This window comes from Salvelinus alpinus, chromosome 5 (assembly GCF_045679555.1).
Source record: "Salvelinus alpinus chromosome 5, SLU_Salpinus.1, whole genome shotgun sequence".
Taxonomy (NCBI): Eukaryota; Metazoa; Chordata; class Actinopteri; order Salmoniformes; family Salmonidae; genus Salvelinus; species Salvelinus alpinus.
Genome location: NC_092090.1, coordinates 63,670,791 through 63,695,922, shown reverse-complemented (window position 1 = coordinate 63,695,922; position 25,132 = coordinate 63,670,791). Strand labels below are relative to the sequence as shown.

The 25,132-nt window shown below is 42.0% G+C and overlaps 1 protein-coding gene across 4 annotated transcripts in view; it reads right to left on the bottom strand.

Annotated features, from left to right (window-relative positions):
• The window catches only part of LOC139576483 (dedicator of cytokinesis protein 8-like), an 84,075-nt gene extending 60,294 nt beyond the window's left edge, over positions 1 to 23,781 (bottom strand). For 2 of the 4 annotated variants that reach the window (XM_071402644.1, XM_071402645.1), the window contains exons 1-2: positions 23,605 to 23,781; positions 2,972 to 3,086 (exon numbers count right to left, since the gene is read on the bottom strand). In XM_071402644.1, the coding sequence (XP_071258745.1) occupies positions 2,972 to 3,086; positions 23,605 to 23,657 (168 nt within the window). In that variant the 5' untranslated portion in view covers positions 23,658 to 23,781. The remainder of the gene's footprint in view (positions 1 to 2,971; positions 3,087 to 23,604) is intronic. The other 2 variants (XM_071402643.1, XM_071402646.1) reach the window with 2 other exon arrangements.
• Between the last annotated feature and the right edge of the window lie 1,351 nt (positions 23,782 to 25,132).

Below are 25,132 nucleotides of genomic sequence, written 5' to 3'. Positions count from 1 at the left end.
TAAGTGTCCAGGAAAAGAAAACGTGTACTGTTGTGCTTACATCTGTGTCAAAGGGAGGTTGAGCAAGCGAGAAAAAGAAAGAAAGAAAGAAGGAAAAGAAAGGAAAGAAAAGAAAATAAAGAAAATAAAGAAATGCAGCAGTGTTAAACAGAGGTGAAAGCAGTCCTGGATTCCTTTGGCTCTGACATGTTTTTGACGTCATCCGTGGTGTTTTTTACTACACCGGTGTCATGCTAGGCGGAAAACAGGAACTTGCAACACAGAGAGAAAGACCAGAGATAGATAGACAAAAAAAGAGACAAAAAAAAAAGAGGGTGATGTGTCCAAAATAAACGGTATGTCTTTACCAGATGGTACAAGGCTTCATTGCTTGTATTTTGTTTCGTGTGAGGAGTGAATCTGGACCAGCATCCTAATACTCCCTAAGTTATTTGAGTGAACCCCAGACATTTAAATGCTTGGGGAATCATGGCTGCATATCTCCTTTCATAATATACTGTATTGTTCTCTTTCCCTTCCTTAGCATGGGAGCCAAATGAAACAAATACATGCAAATATATGCATACCTCTGTCCTAACTCCCAGGCATCCTGCACTATGGAGAAATGCTCTTAGCTGGACCAGGAACAGGCTGTTGTCCATACCAGCAGTCAGACTATTAGACTACTACACTATTGCTCCTGAAGCAGTAAGCAGGGATGGGAAGCATTTCAATAACACTTAAGCTGCAAGACATGTTTCAATCACTTTTGTGCATTTTGTAATTATATTTGATAATACCTTTAAAATATCATATTTTCTAATACATAATATGCACATTTGTTGTTTTGTAGCCTGTAGCCTCATAGCCTGGTTCCTCTCTAGGTTTCTTCCTAGGTTTTGGCCTTTCTAGGGAGTTTTTCCTAGCCACCGTGCTTCTACACCTGCATTGCTTGCTGTTTGGGGTTTTAGGCTGGGTTTCTGTACAGCACTTCGAGATATTAGCTGATGTACGAAGGGCTATATAAAATAAACTTGATTTTGTCCTGGGGGTGTGTAGTATTTTGTCCAAAAGATATATATGAGGATACATCTTGCCTATCCCTAACAGTAACACTGTTCACTCTGCTACCGCACGGCAAGCGGTACCGGAGCACCAAGTCTAGGTCCAAGAGGCTTCTAAACAGCTTCTACCCCCCCAATAAGACTCCTGAACACCTAATCAAATGGCTACCCAGACTATTTGCATCCCCTTTTTACACCGCTGCTACTCTCTGTTGTTATCATCTATGCATAGTCACTTTAATAATTGTACCTACATGTACATATTACCTCAACTAACCGGTGCCGCCGCACATTGACTCTGTACCGGTACCCCCCTGAATATAGTTTCACTGTTGTTATTTTACAGCTGCTCTTTAATTACTTGTTACTTTTATTTCTTATTCTTATCCGTATTTTTTTAAACTGCATTGTTGGTTAGGGGCTCGTAAGTAAGCATTTCACTGTAAGGTGTTGTATTCGGGCGCATGTGACTAATACAATTTGAACACAGTTATACCACCAACTCCGCAATGTGTCTTTTCAGCCTAATAAAGAACCAGTAACCTACTTCCCTAAGAGGAAACTACTACCCACAGGCTGTACCAAATACCCAGTCTAACAGTCTGCTTTACACACACATTTTAAACATAAAGTGTAGGTCTCGAGATGACCGTTAGTAGAACTATAACACAGGTACACTGTATTGGAAGTAGACTTACCCGGCTAAATATTCAACATGTAAGAGGGAAGTTGACAAATTGAAGAGTTAACCACAAGCTCTCACAAGACTCAGAGGGACCCTCAGACCCAATTCCAAAGTGAATCCTAGCCCCTACCACAAGGCATTGTAATTGATGTGAAAGGAGTGGATAGGTATAAGCAACTTGGTGGAATTTACTCCCAGCCTTTCAGAGGGCAAAGTGGAGCCATCAACATTTTGCTAATAGCTATCCAATGTTTTTAGGTCTCTACGTGAAGTAGGTAAGGGAAGTGACTAGGAGTTGATTTGGTAAAAAAATATGTGGTAACAACAAGCAAGGTAAAACGCTTGACTACAGGAAGTGGCATCGACAAGGCCTCCATCAATCATCTCTTGTGTTTCTAGAGACAGAACCCCACCACACACACAAGCAAGTGCACACTCTTACAAAAGCGGGGCACGCACAGACAAGCGCAACACAAACACACTCACGTCATCCATCATTTTGGAAATGATTATTAACTAATAACAATGCGCATCATTATACGTCCTAAAAATAGAGAGATGAATCATAGCAATGATCATCATCATCCCACACATCTGCCTGCAGCTCCACTGAGCTCCTCCGCTGATGATGCACCATGGGAAAATATCAACATGCAGAGGATGTTATTAAAAACCACTCTCCTGCAATTGCAAATCCACAGATATGACATATTTGTCAGTGTAAGCTGGAAGGTAAGCAGGCCATCCCATATCTCTACAGTAGCCTGCGCCCTGACCCATTTCCCAAGCAGGTTGGACATTAATCATAATAATAACTAGGGGATGGGCCAACTCTCCCTCCTCTGGCCTAGTCAGCTGCCGAGCAGCCGACAGAGACATATCAAAGGGCTGAAGCCTAGAGTCAGAGAGATTTTTTATTTTTAACCTTTATTTAACTAGGCAAGTCATGATATGAAGAGACTTACAGTAAACCCTGATGCCTTAAGCCTGTCAAATATAGAGAGGTATTAGTGCACTTAGTACGAGAGAGAGCGAGCGAGAATAAGTGAGGGGTCACAATGTCTGGTGGGACACAATCCCTCTTTAGGATTACATTATTAGGCCTACAGCACAAAATGCTGTCTGAGTGTCTCACTCAGAATCAGTCTCCTTAGGGTAGCTAAATACTACACCGTGGTGCTATTTGCTGCTACCCATGAAAGGGCATAGTGAGTTGTAGTAGTCCTGTAATAGCGTAACTCACCGCGGTGAAGCACATGGAGGCAGATGCGTTGGAGCCATGATGACTGTGTTGCATGGAGACCTGAGGGGAGCCATACGTCCCACCAAAGTGTCTCCTGATCTCAGCAGACGAGTGTCTGAAACAGAGAGGAGAAACTCGTAGAGATGTGCGGCCAAACAGATGATCAAAAAGGTACCGTAGAGAAAGAGTGGACATGTATTGAAATGGTATTAGAACAGAGGAGAGCAGGCAGAGATGTTTCACACTCACACCTTGACCTCGTGAGCTTTTCGAGGGGCAGCATGACTTGGTCATTATGGTAAGGATTAGTGTTGGTCACTGATTGAGTATTCATGAGAGTCATTCAGACTACTGAGGAATGTGTATGGAATGGGGGGGGGGGGGTTCTAGAGTCAATCAACAACAGAGTAGGGAGAGGGAAAGAGAGAGCCAGCAACTTCAATAATAACACCACTGTACTTCTGGGTAATAATGTGTCGGTTGGTAATCTGTGGCTACTAGATCAGGCCATTGTTTTCCCCTAAAGAAAATGCGAGTATGGGAGCTCTCTGTGTGTGTGTGTGTGTGTGTGTGTGTGTGTGTGTGTGTGTGTGTGTGTGTGTGTGTGTGTGTGTGTGTGTGTGTGTGTGTGTGTGTGTGGAGAGAGAAGGGGGAGGTCTGTGTGTCTCTTGGTGTTTGAGAAAGTACAAAAATGAGATGCTCAGCTACTGTCTTTATAGACAAATTAATCCACCATATCATTGGACCCCTACCAAAAGGTACACAATGCCATCTACTTCTCTCCTTCTCTGCTGTAATAGAAAATACATGAAAAGTCCCTCAGTAGCAAAAATGTGCTGCAGTCTGCCTATGTGAAGTGTGTATGTGTGTGTAGGCTACCGTGTACATGTGTGTGTTTGTGTTTACCCGTGTGCATGCGCGCGCACAGCAGAGTATGTGTGCAGAGTCGAGAGGTTGGGAATCCCAGTCATCGTTCATGGAGCGGTGCGCACTCTATGTCCTTTCCAACCTCTCCACTAAAAACCGCTCCATGATAATTAAAAAAATTTAAACTGCCGCTCTAAATTCGCTCCATTCATTAAAATCACTATTTAACCAACACCCATCTATTTTTTTCACTACCTGGACCTACCATTTGGTTTTGAAGTATTGAAACCAAGCCATATGATTTGACATTAAAAGTACTTGAATAAACATGAAACGGTGAATGTAAGAATCGCACATCATTGCAAATAGGCTACGTCATATTAAATCAGCATATAAACACTCGAAATACATCAGGAGCCAGACAGGGAGCCTAAGAAGGAATGAAAATGTAATATTTAGGCTATATTATTCTATGATTTCAAGTCTATAGCCTACAAAGAAATACACTGTGAAGCATTTGCGAGTGCGACAGACTGGTAGGGACATTTCAAAAAAAATATATATAATTATCAGGTAAGCTAGTTGAGAACAAGTTCTCATTTACAACTGCGACCTGGCCAAGATAAAGCAAAGCAGTGCGACACAAACACAGAGTTACACATGGAATAAACAAGTGTACAGTCAATAAAACAATAAACAGCTTCATAAATTTTTGCAATTCATTCTAGTCATTGACAGCAGAGAACTGGAAGGAAAGGCGGCCAAAGGAGGTGTTGGCTTTGGGGATGACCAGTGAGATATACCTGCTGGAGCGCGTGCTACGGGTGGGTGTTGTTATCGTGACCAGTGAGCTGAGATAAGGCGGAGCTTTACCTAGCATAGACTTATAGATGACCTGGAGCCAGTGGGTCTGGCGACAAATATGTAGCGAGGGCCAGCCGACTAGAGCATACAGGTCGCAGTGGTGGGTGGTATAAGGGGCTTTGGTGACAAAACGGATGGCACTGTGATAGACTGCATCCAGTTTGCTGAGTAGAGTATTGGAAGCTATTTTGTAAATGACATCGCCGAAGTCGAGGATCGGTAGGATAGTCAGTTTTACGCAGGTATGTTTGGCGGCGTGAGTGAAGGATGCTTTGTTGTGGAATAGGAAACCGATTCTAGATTTCATTTTGGATTGGAGATGCTTAATGTGAGTCTGGAAGGAGAGTTTACAGTCTAGCCAGACACCTAGGTATTTGTAGTTGTCCACATATTCTAAGTCAGAACCGTCCAGAGTAGTGATGCTAGTCGGGCGGGCGGGTGCGGGCAGTGAACGGTTGAAGAGCATGCATTTGGTTTTACTAGCGTTTAAGAGCAATTGGAGGCCACGGAATGAGTGTTGTATGGCATTGAAGCTCGTTTGGAGGTTAGTTAACACAGTGTCCAAAGAAGGGCCAGATGTATACAGAACGGTGACGTCTGCATAGAGGTGGATCAGGGAATCACCCGCAGCAAGAGCGACATTGTTAATATATACAGAGAAAAGAGTCGGCCCGAGATTTGAACCCTGTGGTACCGCCATAGAGACTGCCAGAGGTCCGGACCACAGGCTCTCCGATTTGACACACTGAACTCTTCCTGAGAAGTAGTTGGTGAAGCAGGCGAGGCAGTCATTTGAGAAACCAAGGCTATGTAGTCTGCCGATAAGAATACGGTGATTGACAGAGTCGAAAGCCTTGGCCAGGTCGATGAAGACGGCTGCACAGTACTGTCTTTTATTGATGGCGGTTATGATATCGTTTAGTACCTTGAGCATGGCTGAGGTGCACCCGTGACCAGCTTGGAAACCGGAATGCACAGAGGAGAAGGTACGGTGGGATTCGAAATGGTCAGTGATCGGTTTATTAACTTGGCTTTTGAAGACTTTAGAAAGGCAGGGCAGGATGGATATAGGTCTGTAACAGTTTGGGTCCAGAGTGTCACCCCCTTTGAAGAGGGGGATGACCACGGCAGCTTTCCAATCTTTAGGGATCTCGGACGATACGAAAGAGAGGTTGAACAGACTGGTAGTAGGGGTTGCAACAATGGCGGCGGATCATTTTTAGAAAGAGAGGGTCCAGATTGTCTAGCCCAGCTGATTTGTACAGGTGCAGATTTTGCAGCTCTTTCAGAACATCTGCTATCTGGATTTGGGTGAAGGAGAAGCTGGGGAGGCTTGGGCAAGTAGCTGCGGGGGGTGCGGAGCTGTTGGCCGGGGTTGGGGTAGCCAGGAGGAAAGCATGGCCAGCCGTAGAGAAATGCTTATTGAAATTATCGATTATCGTGGATTTATCGGTGGTGACAGTGTTACCTAGCCTCAGTGCAGTGGGCAGCCGGGAGGAGGTGCTCTTATTCTCCATTGACTTTACAGTGTCCCAAAACTTTTTGGAGTTAGAGCTACAGGATGCAAATTTCTGTTTGAAAAAGCTAGCCTTTGTTTTCCTGACTGACTGCTTGTATTGGTTCCTGACTTCACTGAAAAGTTGCATATCGCGGGGAATATTCTATGCTAGTGCAGTCCGCCACAGGATGTTTTTGTGCTGGTCGAGGGCAGTCAGGTCTGGAGTGAACCAAGGGCTATATCTGTTATTAGTTCTACATTTTTTGAAAGGGGCATGCTTATTTAAGATGGTGAGGAAATTACTTTTAAAAGAACGACCAGGCATCCTCTTCTGACGGGATGAGGTCAATATCATTCCAGGATACCCGGGCCAGGTCGATTAGAAAGGCCTGCTCGCAGAAGTGTTTTAGGGAGCGTTTGGCAGTGATGAGGGGTGGTCGTTTGACCGCGGACCCATAGCGGATGCAAGCAATGAGGCAGTGATCGCTGAGATCCTGATTGAAAACAGCAGAGGTGTATTTGGAGGGCAAGTTGGTCAGGATAATATCTATGAGGGTGCCAATGTTTACAGATTTAGGGTTGTACCTGGTGGGTTCCTTGATAATTTGTGTGAGATTGAGGGTATCTAGTTTAGATTGTAGGACTGCCGGGGTGTTAAGCATATCCCAGTTTAGGTCACCTAACAGAACGAACTCTGAAGATAGATGGGGGGCAATCAATTCACATATGGTGTCCAGGGCACAGCTGGGAGCTGAGGGGGGTCTATCACAGGCGGCAACAGTGAGAGACTTGTTTCTGGAGATTCATTTTTAAAATTAGAAGCTCGAACTGTTTGGGCCTTGACCTGGAAAGTATGACAGAACTTTGCATGCTATCTCTGGAGTAGATTGCAACTCCTCCCCCTTTGGCAGTTCTATCTTGATGGAAAATGTTGTAGTTAGGTATGTAAATCTCAGAATTTTTGGTAGCATTCCTACGGCAGGATTCAGACACGGCAAGGACATCAGGGTTGGCGGAGTGTGCTAAAGCAGTGAGTAAAACAAACTTAGGGAGGAGGCTTCTGATGTTAACATGCATGAAACCAAGGCTTTTCGGTTACAGAAGTCAACAAATTAGAGTGCCTGGGGACACGCAGGGCCTGGGTTAACCTCCATATCCCCCGGGGAACAGAGGAGGAGTAGGATGAGGGTACAGCTAAAGGCTATCAAAACTGGTGGTCTAGTGCGTTGGGGACAGAGAATAAAAGGAGCAGGTTTCTGGGCGTGGTAGAATAGATTCAGGGCATAATGTACAGACGGGTATGGTGATGTCGTGTCTTTGGCTATGCCAGATTAAGTGATATGACATGCAATTCTATAAAATCATTTCTCTGTAATTAATATTACCTGATTAAGCTAATCAGGTAAATAATTAACTAGAAAGTCGGGGCACCACGAAATAATGTTTATAGAGCTGTTATCTTCCGAATAAACTCTTAAAGACCTGGTAATCTTTTACATCAATAGCAGTCAATATTTAATCGTCACCTTGTTTAGTCTCATCTGAAAGTGGTAAATTCTTGGTTATCTTCACGAACCCTGGCTAACAAGTTGTAATCTGCCAGGATACTTGGTTTTCTTCCCTTGACATGTGCGCTTGTGTAAGCATAAACGCACATGCACAACAGAACATCCAATTAGGATTTATGCTAGGATCAGTTAATGCTAGGATCAGTTGTTGGGGTAGAGTTCAGGAGGCATTGGCTGAGTAGCCGGGTGATCACAGAGTAGGCCGGGAGGTGGGCCTGGCTCAGGGCTAGCTTCGGAGCTGGGTCACTCGGTGGCAACTAGCTAGCTGTGATGATCAGGAGTAATGGTGCAGGAATCCGGCGTTGTAGTGAAGAAAGCAGTCCGATGCTGGCAAGTATTATGCAGGCTAAAAAAAAAATTAAACGGCTGGTGTCTGTGCAGAAGGAAAGGCCACTAGCAGTGGCTGACAATGGCTAAATAGCTAGTAGCTAATTAGCTGGCTAGCTAAATAGCTAGTAGCTAATTAGCTGGCTAAATAGCTAGTAGCTAATTAGCTGGCTAAATAGCTAGTAGCTAATTAGCTGGCTAGCTTCTGATGGAGGTTCTGGCTATAAGGTCTAAAAAATTGCAGATCCGTGTCACATTGGGTGTGACCGGAAGGTATATTTAATTTAAAAATGCAAAAGAGATTGAAAATAAAATTGAAATGTATATAAAAAAAGACGGAAAATACAAAAGCGCACAAGAGGACGACAAACCACGTCTGCACTGCTACGCCATCTCGGATCCGACATAAAGCGCTCAGCATTTAAACAACATTTTGGTGTATTAAATCATTATAGTCTATACATTTTGCATATAGGCTGTGACTTAGAATGAAATACAAATGAAATGAAAAATTACTTATTACTGCCTTTGAATTTATTTTTAGAATACATTTTTTGAAACAGTCTCTGGCTTCAGATGGAGCCTGGAGAGCAGGCTAAACATCCTATTGGCCCTTCTTGACAGGCTGGGCAGAGATGCAGAGTTTTTTCTTATTCTTCTTTTCTATAGGTAGGCCTAAAGTTTTTTGGGCAAAATAACCCAATCAAAACAGAAAGCTTCTTGAATCTGGGAATATGCCAGACCTATTTGGGCAAAATCAATTATGGCCTTTTATTGTCCCCAGCACAAACTCCACCTGTGTAATGATCATGCTGTTTAATCAGCTTCTTGATATGCCACACTGGTCAGGTGGATGGATTATCTTGGCAAATGAGAAATGCACACTAACAGGGATGTAAACAAATTTGTGTACAACATTTTAGAGAAATAAGCTTTTTGTTCATAAGGAAAATTTCTGGGATTTTTTTTATTTCAGTTTATGAAACATGGGACCAACACTTTACATGTTGCACTTATATTTTTGTCCAGTATACTTCCATCACTCCAGTATCCCTGCACATTGTATATATGGTATTGGAACTGACCCTGTATATAGCATGCTTAATTACTTATTGTGTTCTTCTTATTTCTCGTGTTTTTTTTTCTAGTAATATATTGTTATTGATTATTGCATTGTTGGGTTTTGAGTTTGCAAGAAAGGCATTTCACTGTACTTGTGCATGTGACATTAAAACTTGGAGTTGGGAATCTTTGAGGGGCACTGCCAAATTGGTCAGTGCCCCTGACTCTCTCCCATTCCCCATGCTGTTCACGTCCTACTGCTCTGTGTTCATTAACTCACTGTGGCCATTGTTTAGGATAGCTCTGATCTGCAACTAAACAATCACCTCCGCCCCTTTCCCCAACCAACAGAATGATGTGGGCATCTCAACCCCAGGCCTACCATGTGTTGCTAGCCAACAGAAACTCTGAGGCGGTACCTTTATGTCAGTCTAGCACAGTTTATAGTTAACCTCCCGTACCATTTTGTCAACTTTCCTCTGGTGACTTAAGCGTGAATTTGGACAAAATGTGATGTGTTTACCACATTGTATATGTGGCTCTGGGCTGTGGCTCTAACTGGTTGGACTTTGCCTTGTGTTCATTTGCATGCTACTCTCCTCCCAACTGCCTGCCTGCATCCCGCCCAGGTCATGACCTTCAGAGCCATGTGGCTGCAGTTCCTCCTAACAGGCTCAGTGACCACATGGAATGAGACTAGGCAGTATGCGAGAGAGAGAGAGAGCACGAGAGAAAGCAAGAGAGCGAGCTCCTGTTAAAAGGGATAGTTCACTTCAATTAGAAAACTGTTATTAAGGTAAACTATGCAGGAGGAGGCACGGCATAAAACACTGATAACACCACTGCTGTTCGCCAGGAGAGTTGCATATACTGAAGAGTACAAGGGCCATTCTAAGACTACCTCTGGTATTCGCCACACCTTTATGAACGTCTAAGGAATGTGAGTCTGAACTGGATGTTCCATGGGTTGGTGAATATATACACAAGACCAACTGTAAACAAACAACTTGGAGTTAAGATGCTACGGCTGGAATCAAAATAAGCCCTTATACAAAGAATACAGTATATTTTGTACAGTATTCAAATCAACTCATCATGCGTACATACTGTATCTTCTAATGTAGTTTTGTACAATTGCTGCTAAGGTTAAAACCTAGCATTTAGTAGCAGGAGTGGAAAACAAAAACACAGCTCCTTTCCTTTCTTCCAGTGTAACCTTAAACCCTACTGGGCTGGGCAGGTTACAAGGTTGTTAGCCAGCTCTAACATGACTGGACAAGGTTGTTTGTTATTAACCAATAGTTGGCGGCCGCAAGTAGCAGACTTTAAAATTGGCCCGTGACAAGGTTTATGAAATTATGTGACCCGCGAATCCACGATAGAAATACAAAATGTATCTCTACTAATATGAGTCATACCATTTGAATGGTTTGGGCTTTTGAACGGTCTGCATTGTAAAGGCCCAACCATCATGACGGAGCAAAGTGAAGAGAACAATCAGCAACAAGTGCTTCTTTTGTGTTAACAGTAAAACAATGTTTTTGGCCCTTTGCCTTCATCATTTTGTTACAGATTAGAAAAAGAGGCTTTTAGATGATTCAAAATGGCATCTAAGGTTAATAGACCAATCACAATTAGAATACAACACAAAACATGACGTGATTGGTAAATTAGTTGCAAAAATCTGACCAATAGTAGGTAATACATAAATGCTTCCTTCATTTATTGTATTGTAAAACCCAGAGACAGCCTAACGCCTCGTACACAAATGGACGAAATTCCGTTGGCTATAATGTCCTTTTCACGCAGTCTTACTGGTTGGACAAGTGTAGGCCTAGTGTTTATTACGCAAGACAGAGGAGAGCCTGTCTCTGGACAGAGATCGCATTTATTTTGAGAAATTGCAAAATATCACCTTTTCATTCAAGACAGGAGAAACATTTTTATTTTAGTTTCTAGCAAGTCACGCTAGCTTACACAGAGCCGCTAACGTTAGCTAGCTAGCTAAAAGCTAGGTTGAAGTTACTGTAGCTCCTACACCTAATAATTATCACCAAAATGTAAACGTATCATTACCATCACAAGACACTTTCCAGAATTAAAACGGGCGGCTACAGTCATATAATATAATCGGCTTAACAGCCAATGTTGAATTATTCAACATTACTATTAAAATACTCATTAACAGGACTGGTTAACTGTTTGCTGGATGAAAGCGTCTGCTAAATGGCATATATTATATTGTTTATAAGTTGCTAGCTATCCCATAAAGCCATCGCCAAAAACCAGAATTATTTTCATCTTGTTCTGTGGTTAGGTAACTTCCTGTTCTATTGACAGAATCTGACCAGACTGAAGACAACGCAGAGTTTTGAAAAATGGAAAGATTTTATTTAAAGACTTTATTTAACTATGAAAGTCAGTTAAGAACAAATTCTTATTTACAACGACTGCCTACACGCAAGTATGCGGCATGCGTTTCGCAACTGAGCCTTGGACGCAAGGGGGCGTTGCGATGCCACTCCGTTGTGGACGTCCCCATTGAAATGAATGACTTCCAGCGCAGCGGACTGCAAATTTGGGATGTGTACACGGCGTAAAGTCTGAAACATGCTGCACTTTTATTAACTTCCATTTTGTATTTATTATGGATCCCCATTAGCTAATGCCAAAGCAGCAGCTACTATTCCTGGGGTGCAGCAAAATTAAGGCAGTTTATACAATTTTAAAACATACATTCACAACACACTGTGTGCCCTCAGGCCCCTTCTCCCCCACTACCACATATTTACAGTACTAAATCCATGTGCATGTATAGTGCATATGTTATCTTATGTGTGTGTGTGCCAATGTTTGTGTTGCTTCACAGTCCCTGCTGTTCCATAAGGTGTTTTTTTAAATTGTTTTTTAAATCAAATTTTACTGTTTGCGTCAGTTACTTGATGTGGAATAGAGTTCCATGTAGTCATGGCTGTATGTAGTACTGTGTGCCTCCCATAGTCTGTTCTGAACTTGGGGACTGTGAAGAGACCTCTTGGCATGTCTTGTGGGGTATGCATGGGTGTCCGAGCTGTGTGCCAGTAGTTTAGACAGACAGCTCGGTGCATTCAACATGTCAATAACGAACAAGTCAATCTCTCCTCCATTTTCAGCCAGGAGAGATTGACGTGCATATTATTAATATTAGCTCTCTGTGTACATCCAAGGGCCACCCGTGCTGCCTTGTTCTGAGCCAATTGCAGTTTTCTTAAGTCCTTTTTTGTGGCACCTGACCACACGACTGAACAGTAGTCCAGGTGCGACAAATCTAGGGCCTGTAGGACCTGACTTGTTGATAGTGTTGTTAAGAAGGCAGAGCATCACTTATTATAGACAGACTTCTCCCCATCTTAGCTACTACTGCATCAATATGTTTTGACCATGACAGTTTACAATCTAGTGTTACTCCAAGCAGTTTAGTCTTCTCAACTTGCTCAATTTCCACATTATTTATTACAAGATTTAGTTGAGGTTTAGGGTTTAGTGAGTGTTTTGTTCCAAATACAATGCTTATAGTTTTAGAAATATTTAGAGCTAACTTATTCCCTGCCACCCACTCAAACTAACTGCAGCTCTTTGTTGAGTTTAGCAGTCATTTCAGTCCCTATAGTAGCTGACGTGTATAGCGTTGAGTCAACCACATATATAGAAACTCTGGCTTTACTCAAAGTCAGTGGCATATCGTTAGTAAAAATGGGAAAGAAGCATGGGGCCTAAACAGCTACCCTGGGGAATTCCTGATTCTAACTGGATTATATTTGATAGGCTTCCATTAAAGAACACCCTCTGTGTTCTGTTAGACAAGTAACTCTTTATCCACATTATAGCATGAGGTGTAAAGCCATAACACATACGTTTTTCCAGCAGCAGACTATGATCAATAATGTCAAAAGCTGCACTGAAGTCTAACAAGACTTCCACCACAATCATTTTATCATCAATTTCTCTCAGCCAATCATCAGTCATTTGTGTAAGTGCTGTGCTTGTTGAGTGTCCTTCCCTATAAACATGCTGAAATTCTGTTGTCAATTTGTTTACTGTAAAATAGCATTGCATCTGGTCAAACACATTTTTTCCCAGAAGTTTACTAAGGGTTTGCAACAGGCTGATTGGTCAGCTATTTGAGCCAGTAAAGGGGGCTTTACTATTCTTGGGTAGCGGAATGACTTTAGCTTCCCTCCAGGCCCGAGGGCACACACTCTCTAGTAGGCTAATATTGAAGATGTGGCAAATAGGAGTGGCAATATCATCTTCTATTATCCTCAGTAATTTTCCATCTAGATTGTCAGACCCTGGTGGCTTGTCATTGTTGATAGACAACAATCATTTTTTCACCTTTTCCACAGTGACTTTACGGAATTCAAAAGTACAATTCTTGTTTTTCATAATTTGTTCCGATATACTTGGATGTGTAGTGTCAGCGTTTGTTGCTGGCATGTCATCCCTGAGTTACGCTTATCTTGCCAATTAAAAAGTAATTAAAGTAGTTTGCAATATCGGTGGGCTTTGTGATGAATGAGCCATCTGATTCAATAAATTAAGGAGCCAAGTTGTCTTTTTTCCCCCAAAATGTCATTTCAGGTGCCCCAAAGCTTTTTACTATCATTCTTTATAATCTTGGTTTCATAGTGTAGTTTATTTTTTAAAGTTTAGTCACATGATTTCTTAATTTGCAGTACGTTTGCCAAATCAGTTGGGCTGCCAGACTTAATTGCCATACCTTTTGCCTCATCCCTCTCCACCATACAATTTTTCAATTCCTCATCAATCCAAGGGGATTTAACAGTTTTTACAGTCATTTTCTTAATTGGTGCGTGCTTATTAGTAACTGGAATAAGTAGTTTCATATAAGTAGTTTCATAAATGCGTCAAGTGCAGCATCTGGTTGCTCCTCATTACACACCACAGACCAGCAAATATTCTTTACATCATCAACATATGAATCACTACAAAACTTATTGTATGACCTCTTATACACTATATTAGGCTCAGCCTTTGTAACTTTGGTTTTCCTAGATATGGCTATTATATTGTGATCACTATATCGTCCTATAGATTTGGATACTGCTTTAAAGCAAACATCTGCAGCATTAGTAAAGATGTGATCAATACATGGTGATGATTTCATTCCTGTGCTGTTTGTAACTACCCTGGTAGGTTGACTGACAACCTGATCCAGGTTGCAGGCACTGGTTACAGTTTGAAGTTTTTTCCTGAGTGGGCAGCTTGATGATAGCCAGTCAATATTTAAAATCACCCAGAAAAGACATTATTAAGCATTTCACACATAGTATCCATTGTCCAACAACAGCTACTGAATTCTCTCGTCTCACATGTGATGTGAAATGAAACTAGTGACTTTCCCTGCAGGTCAAATATGATGCAGATGTAAGTCAGAGTGCTTGCTCCCAAACGGTAAAAATAGAATTGTCATTCAATGAATTATCTGGGTGAATATTAAAAATGTCAGGTCACACAGCAAAATATTTAGAGGCATATGCGACTAGCATGGTCGTGAACTAGAGCTAGACACAGTTTAAATAGAGAACACTGTAAAACACAAGCAGACTACTCCACCTTTCGCACACACCACACAACCATGTGCACACACACACACACAATATGGCATGATAAAGTGAGACAAGCCAACATCCAGCATAACTCTATTGAGAAACACAATTGCCCAAAACTTCCTGAAGTAACAGATTTAGTGAAAGGCCAAAACCAGGCAGGCCACAACAGTCAGCCCAGCATGGTTTAATTCCATCTCATTAAAAGTGAAATCTGCAGTTGTAACAATAACATAGCATAGCATACTCACTGGCTCTGTTTCAGTAAAAAAACTGAAGGATGGGGCTAGAGAAATGTAACCACTCAAATTCATACAGAGCTATGGATCCAAGGACTGACCATCCATGATATCAAAATTATAGTTTCAACCATGTTTTGACTGAGGCTATAGTGTTTGTTTACATATACTTTGTTGGGGTACGATAGTTGAACTAAGCTCACGAGACATACGTTATAGTCTTCAAGAATCAATGGGTTACATATCATTCATTTATTAGTCAAAAAAATTGATAACAACTGCAGATTGCCCCTTTAAGACACAGTGTGGGTAGGCTGTTGATGTTCTCCCAAAATGGTAGGACTTCCCTTTCTCTTTGCTGACAAGAGGAATTGTAACCAAGTCAACAACAGTATTTAAAGGTGTTGAAACAGCTAGCCTAACACCTTATTACACCATAACATATTATTAAAAGTGAAGATCAGACACCCAGAATGTGAGTCAATGTTGGCAACATCTTTGTAAACGCGCAACGGACTCAACCACCTTTGATTTGTCCTTTCCATAATAGTCAACTCGACAACAGTCAAATGTAGCATCTGTCTTGCTTCACAGAACCCAAATAACAATTTACAGTGCAAGTGTATTTACCCTGTTAGCTCCATAGCTCCCCAGTGGACAGGACTGATATCACGCTGTTGTGATTTCAACTAAGTGTGCCAGAGAATAACAGATTTCCTCAGACAAACTATTGCACCGAGTTACATTTTCTTTTTCTTTGGGGAGTCAGAAAATATGTTAAAAGATGTGGGTTTTTTGGTAACGGAATTTCAAGGCACAGGGCAATGTTTCTTAAACTTCCACAAGGCAAATCATTTCTCCAAAACTAAATATACGTGTTGTTACTGTACTAGTTGGCAGGAGTCTTTACGTCAACAGTATTGTGTTTTGAAGTATTTATAATAGCTTTTGACTTTCTCTGGTAGATAGTTGAAAAATGTATATACAGTGTGCTTTAATTTCAACAAAAAATTTGACTCTTAGGTTTCATTTGACAACAGAATTGACATGCTCCTATGAACTTCCGATGTTGGTGCTCATGAGTCCTTTCACATGGAAAAGCCCTTAGGGAATGTTCTGCTGACAGGAAAAAGCTCAGTCTTTTTTGCCATGCCAGGCTACATTACTATGTGGCAGGCCGGCACTTGTGTGTAGTGGCGTAGTGTGCCTTTGAGCACTTCTGGTTCATTCTGTAGCATTCCTCACTGTAGGCTATTATCACTCACAGCTATGCTCACGCTGTCAGGCTCAGGGCCACCAGATAGCTAAACCTATAATTCAGCCAACGGGCCCAGTCATGATCACTGTTACAACCACCCACACGCTGGTATTACCAGTGAGTCATTCTTTTGGAGCTGGGTGATCCTTTGGGTGCATCTCAATAATAGTCTGAAGTACCTTCCTCTCCTCGACTTCTCTACTTCATTTGCACGAATCTGAAAACATGGGCATGGAGGAAACTATATAGATACCTGATGCATTGCCCACCAGGAAGTGTCGTTCACCCATCCAGTTCCTTAAAAAGTCGGTTCGGGTGAAAGAGAGCAGATGGGGAAACTACTTCAGACTATTGAGATGTCACCCTTTGTGTCCCACATACAGTAGCTTCCAGCTGCAGACTAAATGGGTTCCAGTCAGTCCTATCAGTGGCATCAGAGCTCAGCTTCCTGTCCAGAAGAGGGTTGGGAGGAGGGATAAGACAGACACAAACACATCAAATAGCTGGCAGGATACTTTTCCCATGATGCCCCAAGGAGAGAAAGTGGAGGATGGAATCTGCCCTGAGTGAGTAGGGGGTCCAGACCAAGCATTTAGGAGGGCCTCAAATCAACACTGGTCTGCTATCCTACCACTACTATACTCAAAGTATAATGCTTATTTGCAGAGTTTAACTGACAACATCAGGTGTAGACCTAAGAACACTGTCTATATGTCATTGACATTCTAATTGATTCATACATTTGCCTTAGTAGAGCGGATAGCATTTACGTTCTTTCTACAGAGCAAATATTTGCACTTATCTTTAATTCCTCCTCTATCTTGGGTAAGAAACCAACATTTCCTGTTTTTAAAACAGTCCTGAAGTGAAAAGAGAAGTGAAACACACGTCTGCGTCAAATAGCAGGATTTCCTTCTCACTCCATCTTGAGAGAGAAAGAGGAATGTACTGATCTTTGCATGCGTGTGTTTGCGTGCCTGTGTGACATGCTACAGTGCACTGGACAAACAGAAAGGGTTGAGCGGATTTGTTGTGTATTACTTCCAAACTGCCTGCCTACTTCATTCAACGTTACGGCATATGAAACGTGTTCACATTTGGAAAAATACAAAAATGGCTGATAAATTGTCCGTCAAGAATGTAAACAATAGCTTTTCATCATCACACAACGGCAGAAATGTGTCAAACTCAGTGAGTGACAGATGACTGTTGTTAGGGGTGAACCGCCACCCACCCACACACTAGGGCTGCATAATTAATCTAATTCATATTGAAATTGGTACCGGAGCATCAGCTCTCGGAACCAATAGAGTCCGAGACAGCTTTACCGCCAAGCCATAAGACTGCTAAATAGTCAATTAATGGTACCCGAACTATCTGCATTGACCCCACACACACACACACACACACACACACTACCGGCCAAAAGTTTTAGAACACCTACTCATTCAAGGGTTTTTCTTTATTTTCACAATTTTTTACATTGTAGAATAATAGTGAAGACCTCAAAACTATGAAGAAATAACACATACGGAATCATGTAGTAACAAAATAAGTGTTATATAAAATATATTTCGATTTGTTTTTGAGATTCTTCAAATAGCCACCCCTTGCCTTGATGACAGCTTTGAACTCTTGGCATTCTCTCAACCGGCTTCACCTGGAATGCTTTTCCAACAGTCTTGAAGGAGTTCCCACATATGCTGATCACTTGTTGGCTGCTTGTCCTTCACTCTGCGGTCCGACTCATCCCAAACCGTCTCAATTTGATTGAGTTCGGGGGATTGTGGAGGCCAGGTCAACTGATGCAGCACTCCATCACTCTCCTTCTTGGTAAAATAGCCCTTACACAGCCTGGAGGTGTGTTTGGTCATTGTCCTATTGAAAAATAAATGATAATCCCACTAAGCCCAAACTAGATGGGATGGTGTATTGCTGCAGAATGCTGTGGTAGCCATGCTGGTTAAGTGTGCCTTGAATTCTAAATAAATCACAGAGTGTCACAAGCAAAGCACCACCACAGCATAACACCTCTTCCTCCATGCTTTACAGTGGAGATCACATGCGGAGATCATCCGTTCACCCACACAGCGTCTCACAAAGACATGGCGGTTGGAACCAAAAAATCTCCAATTTGGACTCATCAGACCAAAGAACAAATTTCCACCGGTCTAATGTCCATTGCTCGGGTTTCTTGGCCCAAGCAAGTCTCTTCTTCTTATTGGTGTCTTTTAGTAGTGGTTTCTTTGCAGCAATTCGACCATGAAGGCCTGATTCACACAGTCTCCTCTGAAAAGTTGATGATGAGATGTGTCTGTTACTTGAACTCTGTGAAGCATTTATTTGAGCTGCAATTTCTGAGGCTAGTAACTCTAATGAACTTATCCTCAGTAGCAGAGGTAACTCTGGGTTTTCCATTCCTGTGGTGGTCCTCATGAGAGCCAGTTTCATCATAGCGCTTTGATGGTTTTTGCGACTGCACTTGAAGAAACTTTCAAAGTTCTTGACATTTTCCAGATTGACTGACCTTCATGTCTTAAAGTAATGATGGACTGCTGTTTCTCTTTGCCTATTTGAGCTCCTGTTGCCATAATATGGACTTGGTCTTTTACCAAATAGGGCTATCATCTGTATACTCCCCTACCTTGTCACAACACAACTGATTGGCTCAAATGCATTAAGAAGGAAAGAAATTCCACAAATTAACTTTTACAAGGCACACCAGTTAATTTAAATGCATTCCAGGTGACTATCTCATGAAGCTGGTTGCGAGAATGCCAAGAGTGTGCAAAGCTGTCATCAAGGCAAAGAGTGGCTATTTGAATAATCTCAAATATAAAACAGATTGATTTATTTAACACTTTTTTGGTAACTACATGATTCCATATGTGTTACTTCATAGTTTTGATATCTTCACTATTATTCTACAATGTAGAAAATTGTAAAAATAAAGAAAAACCCTTGAATGAGTAGGTGTTATAAAACTTATATATATATATATTACACTTAGTGTACAAAACAAACATTAGGAAAACCTTCCTTTCTTTCAAACATTTTATTTGACATTGTCCATACAGACAAAACCAACAATAACACATCCCAAAAAATACACACACATATACATACACAAAAATAAATAATTAAAGCGACGTCCATGTCTTCCAAGAATAGCATACTGACCAGAACGTCCACGTTGTGTGTGAGAAGCGTTGCAAAATAACTGCTGTCGGGTGTCATCGTAGGCAGGCGCCAAAACAGAACTTGGTTCTATATTACAGACGTCTGACGGGCTGCAAGTACCGCCTCTCCAATCTACTCATTGGACTGGACTGGACTGAACGAGGTTCGCACTCCAGTCCAGTTGGTGGCGGTAATACACCTTAAACTTGGATGCCAACTACCATATATAATCCACAGAAGAAAATAAATGAGGCGAGACCAATCAAAGAAAACCAACCAAAAACCAACCAAGTTTTCCCTTTCATCCGCCGACCAATTGCCGCCTTAGAGAACACACAATTCCGGGCAGACACAAAATGTGTTAAAAGTCCACAAAGATCCAGCATCAAAAAAGTACCATATGTACCTCAGGTAACCCACCTACTTTGAAGAATCTCAAATATATTTTGATTTGTTTAACACTTTTTTGGAAACTACATGATTGAAATGAGCCTATAATATGAAGGCTCTTCGGGTCCTTGTTTTCTTTGGTATTAGCGTAATTGAGGCAGTCTGCTACTCTGCTCTTTATTTTACTCTTATTAAGATTTATCCTGATGCCTAGTTACTTTACCCTGCCTTCATGTACACATCTACCTCGAACCTCTGCACATTGATCTGGTACTCCCTGTATATACAGCGCATTCGGAAAGTATTCAGACCCCTTCACTTTTTCCACATTTTGTTGCGTTACAGCATTTTTCTAAAATGGATTAAAAATGTTTTTAAATGTCCTCAATCTACACACAAAACCCCATAATGACAAAGTGAAAACAGGTTCCAGACATTTCTGCAAATGTATAAAAAATTAACAGAAATACCTTATTTACATAAGTATTCAGACCCTTTGCTATGAGACTCGAAATTGAGCTCAGGTGCATCCTGTTTCTATTGATCATCCTTGAGATGTTTCTACAACTTGATTTGAGTCCACCTGTGGTCAATTCAATTGATTGGACGTGACTTGGAAAGGCACACACCTGTCTATATAACGTCCCACAGTTGACAGTACATGTCAGAGCAAAAACCAAGACACGAGGTCGAAGGAATTGTCCGTACAGCACCGAGACACAGATCTGGGGAAGCGTACCAAAAATGTCTGCATCATTGAAGGTCCACAGGAACATCGTGGCCTCCATCATTCTCAAATGGAAGAAGTTTGGAACCACCAAGACTCTTCCTAGAGCTGGCCGCCCGGCCAAACTGAGCAATCAGGGAAGAAGAGCCTTGGTCAGGGAGGTGACCAAGAACCCAATGGTCACGCTGACAGAGCTCCACGGTTCCTCTGTGGCAATGGGAGAACCTTTCAGAAGGACAGCCATCTCTGCAACACTCCACCAAATCAGGCCTTTATGGTAGATTGGCCAGACAGAAGCCACTCCTTAGTAAAAAGGCACATGACAGACCACCTGTAGTTTGCCAAAAGGCACCTAAAGGACTCTCAGACCATGAGAAACCATGATTGAACTCTTTGGCCTGAATGACAAGCCTCACATCTGGAGGAAACCTGGTACCATCCCTAAGGTGAAGCATGGTGGTGGCAGCATCATGTTTTCAGCAGCAGGGACTGGGAGACTAGTCAGGATCGAGGGAAAGATGAAGAGCAAAGTACAGAGATCCTTGATGAAAACCTGATCCAGAGCGCTCAGGAGCTCAGACTGGGGCGAAGGTTCACCTTCCAACAGGGCAACAACCCTTAGCACACAGCCAAGACAACACAGGAGTGGCTTCAGGACAAGTCTCTGAACATCCTTGAGTTGCCCAGCCAGAGCCCGGACTTGAACCCGATCGGACATCTCTGGAGAGACCTGAGAATATCTGTGCAGCGACGCTCCCCATCCAACCTGACAGAGCTTGAGAGGATCATCAGAGAAGAATGGGAGAAACTCCCCAGATTCAGGTGTGCCAAGCTTGTAGCGTTATACCCACGAAGACTCGAGGCTGTAATCGCTGCCAAAGGTGCTTCAACAAAGTACTGAGTAAAGGTGATTTTTTTTGAGTGAAGGTGATTCCGTTTTTCAAAAAATTTATAAAAAACTTTGTTTGTCATTATGGGGTATTGTGTGTAGATTGATGAGGGGGGAAATAAATATTTAATACATTTTAGAATAAGGCTGTAAAGTAACAAAATGTGGAAAAGGTCAAAGGGTCTGAATACTTTCCGAATGCACTGTGGCTCCATTCTTGTGTAATTTATTTTATTCCTTGTGTTTCTATTTTATTTTAAACACTGCATCACTGGGAAGAGCTCGTACATAAGCATTTCACTGGAAAGTCTATACCAGTTGTATTCAGCGCATGTGACAAATAAAATTCGATGTGCAATATCCATATCACATGAAATATTTTGAAACGCCACTCAGCCGAGTCTAATGTCCGTTTTTATAGTTGTTTCTTCCATCTCCCTCTCTTGCGGCTGCTTCCCACACACACACCAAGCCTCGCACCCTGTCACTCAAGCAACGCAGTCTCACGTGAGAATTAATGTTCATCCATGTTTCTCAAACGTCTTATTTTTAAGTGTTTAAGGTTCAGTTTAGGCATTAAAGCCAAATTCCTAAGGTTAGCCATTGACTCTGAATGGTTAAGGTAATTGTTAAGGTTTAGGATAGGCTTAAAGCAAAAATAACAAAAACAACTTTCCATGACTGGATTCGAACATGCATCCTTTGGAATCAGAGGCAGATGCTTACGAAACCCACTTGAAGGTAACAGCGCTCACTTTTGCCCCTAGCAGTCGGTTTTTCACGTCATCTCCCGACATCCTCAGAAAGTCAAATACAGACTTTCCAAACAAGAACAATGCTGCTTTCCACTTCTCTTCTTAATATAATTAATTATATTTCTAAGATTCCAACAGTTCACCCAAGTTTTTTTTTAAACCTATATAGCAAGTAAAATCACAATATTTGGTTAAAAAAATTATTCTCTATTACATTTTATCCCCATATCATGCACCCCTAACACACACACAATCCTGAATTTTCATAGGTTGGTGACCAGCTATGGTCAGCAACAAAAAACCCATGTGGACAATATAGGCTGTAGAGACAGAGCCAGACCATTAGCTGGCTTAGCAGTTCATTCAAGGAGCGAGATAAGATGCTCTCTGCCTTTCAGCAGCTGACCTCAGCCCTATTACACAGGAGATACTGCCCCATCTTCTCCACGTCAATCAAACTGACAATCAAATAAATGGTAGGTCTCATCAGCATACTGAAGACAGGGGGTGAGCGACTGAGCTAAATGGACAGGACACACATCGATTAATGGGTAATGTAACTTATAGTTCAGTCTAGGTTGGCGATTTGGATACTGGATACGTGTTAGAATGCCACAAAATGTTCAGAAACGGCAAGAGGTATGGGTTACTCAATACAAGGGCTTTTACAGCTCCACAGTTACTCCTTTTTTTATGTGAAGTTATAGAAGTCTACTGGGCCATGGGAGATATGTATTTGTTTTATCAATGGCCTAAAGGCACGACACACAATGGTCTCACATATACTACATCCTCTCCAGCTGGTCAGTGTGTCAGAGCAGGAACAATGACTACATCCCAATTTATAGCATCTCCGACTGGGCTGCTAGATGGGCTTCATATACACCATGCAGAGGGGAAATGATCAAATACAGACCAGATATAGAAACATACCCAATGAGGAGGAAATGAAGCCGACAAAAATATGTTTGCATCAACTCAATGAGCTGTAAGTAGACAGAAAATATGCATGTTTTCTTGTTTTTTGGGGGGGAAATAAAGTATATAAGCGCTACTGTAGATAGAATAGGGTTTTATTGTTAGTTTACTACTTTAAAAATGGTATAATAAAATGTGTGATTGGTTTATTATACTCAAAAGCCTGTTTAATATTCTGTTTAATTTCCTTATTCATAGAGAATTATTATTGATAGTTATTAAAGCAAATAGCTCAGTGTTTAACTGAAGGAAAGCAACCCACCCATGATAGAGTAGCCTAGCCTACAGTATTAACAAACATTCACAACATGTAGCTAGCTGCCCGTTAAGGAATCCACTCACCGTCCTTTGGCGTAACACAGCTCACTCAAATCAAACCTGACGCAAAAGGCATAAAGGTGTGTGAAAGAGACGAACATTACCTGTTGATCTTCAGAGCGAATGCACGTCGCTCTGCGCTCGCCAGAGACGCCATGTGAAGTTTACTCCAGTTCCGCGGAGGTATAGCAACAGTTTCCCTGCGGAATGGTAACTTCTCCTAACGCGCTGCTAGCGCAAATGTCATTGCAAGCCTCATCTTCGGGGTGGCAGCGTTATGGGTGGAAACTTCCGCATTTGAAACCGTCCCCATCCCAAACAGCCAGACTCCGGCTGCGGAGTGTGAGAGGATCAGACACGCACACTCTCGCTGCTAGATAAGCCCTTGGGTTTGCGTAATACGCAGTCTGGTGAGGGTGAGAGAAGTGTTGGAATGACCACATTGACATAAACCCATTTATTTCCAATATGTTCTGATCCCAAATGTGTGCTGTAGCACAACTTTTGAAAAGTAATTTGTTGATAGTGGCATGTGCTCCGCACGTCGAGGGTGAGATTGGACGGGAGTTTGATCTTCACTAGGTGGGTTCATATAGAAGTATAAAGGATTGACAACATCAGAGGGGATATGTAAAACAAATCAAATTGTACTATTGCTTGATTCAAAACAAATGTGCTGCACTGCTACAAAATGTATGCCATTAGGCCAATGGGGGCCTATAGCACAAATAGAACAATGAGACAGATATTTCACCGGATAAATAAATGTGAAGCTTCCGCTTGGCGTTTCAACTCAATTTCAAATATGGTAGTGAGAGGAAGCCCAGTGGCCGGCGGTGGGAGAAGACGGAACGAGATGTATTTTAGCCGACGTTCTGCACATTTTCTCATCGATGAAACATCTGATCTCAGTACAGTTTGCTGGGGGGGGGGGGGGGGGGGGGGTGTTGACAGAATGCAAAGGCGAATTGAGTTAGTGCACACGTTACAGGCGTTCCCTAAAGGAAATATGCAAATGTTGCTAGAACGCGCCAATAGAATCTCGTTAGCTCGTGCTTGGCTCTGCCCACCTCCTTGCTTGTTCGGCCCACTATGACTCATTTGTTCCCATTTGAAACGTCGGGTTGTGGTCTATCTTGGTTTAGTTATAAAAATCCTTGGCTATAGATGTCGCTATAGCCTGTGATTGAATAGCTAGGTGCGTGCGCCCTCTACCGTCAGACAATAACTGTTGACATGATATATACAGCCGCACGTTGTTCAAGGCATAGTTATTAATTCGTTTTATTGATTAGAGGTGTGTGTTTTCATACTTATTTTTAATGAATAGCTAGCTACGTCTCAGAGATGTCGTTCGGTCTTGCGGAACTGTTTAACTAACAAATCATTTTCTCAGACGGATTGTCTATATTGTACAAAATTGAAAGGAACACATGACAAAAACATCAGCATGGAAATAGTTATGAAATCGCCTACTAATTAAAGCTAAAATCAGGTTGATTGATTTGTTTCAGACTGACAGTTGCCATATTGATGGGACAGTTTTAAATGCAGCGGTGTTCTAGCTAGCTGCTCTGCCAACAATGCATATGCATGAATGGGCAGCGTCAGCAAGCTAGCCTAGAAGCAGAG